Raw genomic sequence first — 6,183 nt, 5'->3', positions numbered from 1 at the left:
GGAGAATCCCAGGGACGGGGGAGCCTGGTGGGCTCCCGTCTATGGGGTCGCACAGAGTCGGACACGACTAAAGTGACTTAGCAGCAGCAGCAGCAGCAAACTGCTGCTCCCCATGGTTTGAAAGAGAATGGTCACTCTAACCAGTGCTGAGGTGACTCGCTTCCCAGAATTGTTGCTTTAAAAAGCCTTCACGTCAAATTTTCCCATGCCTGATCCAAGTTGCCTGTTGATTATCACCTTAAAATCACAGATTATCTGCTTCAGGCGTTGGCCAGAGATGTGATAAAATCGTGTGTGGGGTTGGCAGACGTATAAGTGTCAGAGCTCAAACACAGAAGAACTGCGTTTCTGCTAAAACCGGTGCTCCGTCCCTCCTGCGTCAGATCATTGGCTCTTATCGTAAGAACAGTCTCGCCACGGTACGGAAAACCCGCACCCTGCCTACTGACACAGAGCATTTAGGCTGCTGCGCTTACTCTGTCTTCTTAGTTGCCATCAGGACACCCAGGCCACCCTGGTGGCTCAGTGGTAGGTAATCTGCCTGCCAGTGCAGGTGATGCCAGAGACGCAGGTTCGGTCCCCGAGTTGGGAAGATCCTCTGGAGGAGCAAATGGCAGCCCACTCCAGCATTCTTGGCGGGAGAATCCCATGGACAGAGGAACCTGGCAGGCTGCAGTCCACAGGGTCGCAAAGAGTCGGACACAGCTGAGCGACTAGACACCAACAATCAGACCGTTCGTCTGTGGCTTGGTCAGAGGAGGCATTTGCCTTTCTCCCACGGCCGCTGCTGGGAAGACTGCCTCCACCACCACAGGTGGTTCTCCTTTCCTCTGAAAGTTTTCTTTTTCTCTTAACTTTTATCCACAGATTGAAAGACGCCATCAACTCCAGTAAAGAGCAGGAGGCACAGTACCAGGCCAGCCACCCGAACCTCAGGAAGCTCCAGGACTCAGGTTTTCGGGGACTCCTTGGGCTGGGGTGGGGCAGCAGGGCCCAGTGGTTCTCTCGGGGAGCTGGGAGTGGGCATCACTGCGGAGTTGGGCCCCTTCCCCCATGGAGGGAGGGATAAGGAAGTGGGAGCCTGGCCCGAGTAGCTCCCAGCTTTTCCGACAGGGAAGCGCCTTTGCTGAGTAGGCTGTGACCCCCAGGATGCCCTTGGCCTAATCTCTAGGCCCCTGGAATATTCTGGGCCACGTGGCAAAGGGGACAGTGTGGTCACCAAGTGGCTGGCCTCTTTGAGGGGGGAGTTGTCCTGGTTTTCCGACTGGACCCAGTGAAATCATAGAGGCTGTCTGCTCATGGGAAGGGGGCAGAGGAGAGTGGCGGCTCTCAGGACTGGCTTCCTGGGGCTGGATGGGGCTAGGAGTCGCCTCCCCTCAAGAGGCTGCAGGAGCCCTGCCCGGCCGATACCTGGGTCTGAGCCCAGGGGGGCCTGGCTTGGACATCCACCATCCAGAACCAAGGATGGCTTGTGGGAGTTTGTTGGGGCGGCTAACGCAGCCCATGAGGCCCAGCCACTGGACGAGCAGTACAGGACGGAAGGTGTTTTGTGTCAGATTGCCCCATTAGTATCAAATGACGGGCCCAGAAACGTCCCTTGTCTCAAGAGGAACAGACCTCCTAGGGGCTTCTATGCACCCCAGAGAGCCAGGCATGTCAGACATAACCAACCTGCAGGGTCTGGCAGAGAAGGGACCAGAGGACGTCTAGGAGGTGAGAACCTTGGAGGAAGCGGGTGAACACTGCCCCTGAGCAAAGAGACCCCAAGTCTAGTGAGAGCTGGTTGCAGGAGACGGAACCTGAGGGCCAGGGCTTTTCTGCGTGTGCTGGGAAACAGGTTTAGAGAAGGCTTCCTGGGGTCAGACGTGTGTTATTACCGTTTCTCCTCCTGTAGCCTGCACGGGTTTGCACGGTGGCCCTCCACTGTACATCGTTACCTGTACTAAAGCTCTTTGCTGAGCTCGAGGGCCAGGGTCTGGCCAGACCACCGTTACCTGGGGGTCTGTGATCTCGGAAGGGCTGCCCCGAGGAAGCATCGCCTTCCCCCACCTTCCACACCCCCACCTGTCTGTCTCAGTGGCCTGGGACCTGACCGCCTTAGGCCTCCCACCGGTTGTCCAGGTTGAGTTTTATGAGGCGACTCTTCAGGGCTGTCCGTTAACTGTCCTCCCATGCCTCTTTGTCAACTCAGACTCCATCCCTGGAGGGGCCGGTTCAGCTGTGAGCTCTGAGGCTTACCCGCGGAACCCGCACCTTCGTGCCTGTCACCAGAGGATCGACAGCAACCTCGGTGAGCCCAGGGTGCCGCTGCCTCCACGCTCACCCGCCCCGGGCCCTGGGGCCTGCCCCCACCCCACCCCACCCCACGCCTGCACAGCTCCCAGCCCCTCACCCCCTCCAGGGTCTGCCCGCCTGCCTCCATCCTCACCTCTCGTCTGGGTGGTGACGGCAGCAGGGACAGGGTCTGGGGGCACACCGTGCGGCCTGGGCTCTGCCAGCCACCCCCCCCACCCGGCCCCATGCCAGCCTTCTTCAGTCGCCCCTCTGTCTCTAACTTAGTGACAAGGCTTATGGAGCACCCCACTTCTGTTCCCCTGCTCTTACCTGGTGAAAGAGCGGAGAGCAGCTCTGGGCATGTCCCCCACTCCTATATGCGTGCAAACACTTGTACTCCTGTAGGCACACAAACGCACACACCCGCGCACACATGCACACACACACACACACAGTCACAAAACCCAACGAAGGAGCCAGTCGGGTCAGGACTCCCCTCCGCGGTCGGCACAGCGGTGTCTGGGGACCCCGGGGCCCTCATGGCCCCTCCCCGCTCACAGCCAGTGTCTCTGTCCCTCTGCTGACAAAGCCCTTTGTGTACTTGAGGCCGACTGTGACCTTATGGAGGCCTTTCCTCTTAAAGACAAATTGAGATTGCTTTTCTTCACTTTGTGTGACAGAAAGGAAAAGTCTATTACAAAGAGGAGTGAAGCCTGAGGTACGTCTCAGATGTGCCTCCCCGCGGCGGACCTCCTGTCTGCAGCTCTGCATCTGTGCTTGACCCAGCGTCAGGTTTAAAGGCAGCTGGAAGTTGTGTGGGCCTGTGTGAATTTCTAGAAGAAATGCCATGTCCGTGTACAGACAGTGGGGGTCGGGAGGAGGGGCTTTTCCATCGACCACTTATTGCTTCTTCACTGCAGCTGTGTGTCTTGGAACCTGTAACTGTTGCCCTGGAACCTGACCATCTCCCAGGAGGAGGGGCCGGTGACCACAGGGGGCATCTGGGGTGCAGGTCCCGACGCCCTGACTTGGCTCAAGCCCACGCGTACCCTCCTGTCCTGCAGATGAGCTGTCCGTGGGCCTGGGCCGGCTGAAGGACATTGCGCTGGGAATACAGACGGAGATTGACGAGCAGGACGACATCCTCGACCGCCTCACGAGCAAGGTGGACAAGCTAGACGTCAGCATCACCAGCACCGAGAGGAAGGTGCGGCAGCTCTGAGGCGGAGGCGGACTTCCTGCCCACCGCAGCGAAGAGATTTCAAAGGTCTTCTTTTAAACTGACAAACTTCACTTACTACTTCAAAATGTGATTTAACATGTGTTTGCAGATGTTGTAACAGTGGGTCTCGCGAGATTTTGTTTAAAGGATGTGGGGCCCCCCTCCCCTCAGGACCCTGACCGCAGAGCCATGGGCCGGGCAGCGGGCAGGCCGGCCAGTGTCTCCATGTGCTGTGTGTCCCCCAGGCCGCCCACAGCAGAGCGCCAAGGGCCGCGAGACCCCAGTTTGCAGCGCTCCCCACCATGAGCCCATCGTGGCCCTCTGAGCCCCAGGAGAGGCCAGCGGCAGGTTCGGGGTGGAGGGGGTGGGCGTCCTCACTGTCGCGTGGACAGACACCACCTCCTCCCCTCCCAGCCCCCAAACTCAGTAGGCATTTGATTTCAGGAGGAGGAGGGGCTTCAGACCCGCCCCACTCACTGTGATGCCTGGAAACACACAGGGGGCAGGCGAGCCTGGGAGCAGGCTCAGGAGCAGGTGCGACCCTGGCCCCAGGCTGTGTGGCCGGCCGGGCCCCGGGGCGCACACGGGAGCGCCCCAGGGAGGTGCTCTGCCCTCGGGTCACCCGGACCAGGCCCCCACGCAGCAGTGCTCACCCGGCGCCTGGGGTCCCCGGCCCGTCCAGGATGCCCACCCTCTCTCCTTGGCTGCCGGCCCACACCTTGGCTCGTCGTTTGGTTGTCTGTCCCCAGTTTTGGGACTGGGATCCGCACGTGACAGACCGTGCCTGGAAGCGTTTGGCTTTTTAAAAGCCCAGAGGTCACTCTAACCGCCCTAGCGTGCTCTCACTTCTCATTTTCTTAAAGAAGAAGAAGAAGAATCATTTTAAAGCACTAATTAAAATTGATTTCTGAACTTAAATGATTTTGTGTTGGTACCTCCAACAAAATAATTGAAGGCAGAAGGTCTTTTTAAACACAAATTGCTTAAAATGTTTTGAAGACAGTGAAAGGGACTGATTCTGATGAGACAGTGCAGGTCAGAAGCTTTAAAATCACTGTGCCGTCACCTGGCCCGACACGGCGACATCACCGCTTAGGCTCAGTCGCAGGCTAATTTCAAAGCCCCTTAAAGCACAGAGACAGACCTGGAGGTCTGTCAGGCTGCAGTGTGGCCTCAGCACTTACGCAGCGGTTCCAGTATGAAAGTTCCACCCCTGATGCCCGACCTTCCTAAAAACACTGCCCACTTCTGCAGGTGACCACCTCTGCGGGCAGACACAGCTTTCTGTCATGCTGCAGCCGCCTCGTGAGGCTGACCCATGTCACTGCACCGCTGGGAATGTCCAGGACGCGCGGTGGAAGGCGACCCGATCCACGTCTGCTAACCTCCAGCCCGTCGTGGTCTTTCTCCTGGTAACTGGAAAAAGGAAAAATGTTAAATGTCTGCTTAGCCCACACTGAACCCGTTCAGGGCACCTGCAGCAAAAAGGCTGCTCGGAAGCGTGACCGCAGCACCCGGCACCAGCCCTGGGTCTTCCGCCCCGACGCCTTCCCCCTCGGGTATCGGGGTAACTTCCTGCTCATCGTGCCCAGGTGTGGGCCCTTGGAGGCGAGTCAGCGCACCTGGACCCAAGCTTCTGCGATGGCTCAGTAAACACGCGGAGGCCACTGCCTGCCTCTCGCATCACGGGGTTCGAGGCAGCGCGGCACCTTTGTGAGGCTGCTCTCCCCACGCCCCCGCCTCTCACCCCAAGCTGTGGAGGGGAGGTTGGCCTCACTCTTCTGGAAATGTCCCCCCCACCACACACACACACCCTGCACGCGCGCACACACACACACACGGCCCATGTGTTTGGTTCTGTTCTCGTTCGAATCCCTTATTCTAAGGCCTGAGCCTTGTGCCTGGCGGGCAGCTGCTCCCACACCCACTGAGGGCCAGTGGCTGCTGCTCCACCAGCCGGCAGAGCCGCTCACACTCCTGGAGTGCAAAGGAGGACCGACCTGAGGGGCCTCCAGAATCCGCATGTGTCGGGACACACGGTGACTAAGGAGAAGAGCCTGCCTCCGGACGCACGTGTCAGGAGACCCGGGGGTGCTGGGCCGGGACCACCGCCTGGCCACGAGGGGTCCAAAAGACAGACCTGGATTTCCACGGTCCATCTGGAAACACGCCGTGCCTTCCCAAGAGCAGCTTTCCTGACTCGAGGCTGGCTCCACGCCACATGTGCTCCGGATTTAGAGGCAAGAGTCCCTCCCGGGGCAGTGTTCTGACCCCGGTGGGCTATAGTGGCCTCTGGGCTCTTTTCTGTGTCCTGTGGCCTAGGAGACCGCACTCAGCGTGGACAGCACGAGGGAAGCGTGTCTTCACCTCGCTCTCTCTAACTTCTCTGTGAATAACGATTCTAAGCGTGCACGACACTAGCTTTGTGGAAGTCTTACAGTTCGCCTCCGTGAGCCTTTGCGGAATCATTGACGTTACCGGTGCTGTTACACGTTTCCCGCTCTGATGAATACAAATGACGAGCGAGGCATTCAAAGCGCACCCGAGCGGGACTCCTGCCCACAGTCAGTGGCAGAGCAGCTCCCGCGCGTCATGCCTTCAACGCAGCAGATGACCATAGTCCTTGAAATAAAATGTGATGTTTTTAATCAGACTCTGCTTCCTGTGGTGGGGACGGGGTCGGGGGG

General features: G+C 58.8%; 1 protein-coding gene across 1 annotated transcript in view; it reads left to right on the top strand.

Annotated features, from left to right (window-relative positions):
- Window positions 1-6,146, top strand: part of SNAP29 (synaptosomal-associated protein, 29kDa) — an 11,296-nt gene extending 5,150 nt beyond the window's left edge. Inside the window, exons 3-5 of the mRNA XM_010832343.1 lie at window positions 868-953; window positions 2,192-2,290; window positions 3,339-6,146. Coding sequence (XP_010830645.1) covers window positions 868-953; window positions 2,192-2,290; window positions 3,339-3,496 — 343 coding nt within the window. The 3' untranslated portion in view covers window positions 3,497-6,146. The remainder of the gene's footprint in view (window positions 1-867; window positions 954-2,191; window positions 2,291-3,338) is intronic.
- Window positions 6,147-6,183: the final 37 nt, after the last annotated feature.

This window comes from Bison bison, unplaced genomic scaffold, assembly GCF_000754665.1.
Source record: "Bison bison bison isolate TAMUID 2011002044 unplaced genomic scaffold, Bison_UMD1.0 scf7180017860862, whole genome shotgun sequence".
Classification (NCBI taxonomy): Eukaryota; Metazoa; Chordata; class Mammalia; order Artiodactyla; family Bovidae; genus Bison; species Bison bison.
This window is presented reverse-complemented; position numbering and strand designations above follow the sequence as displayed.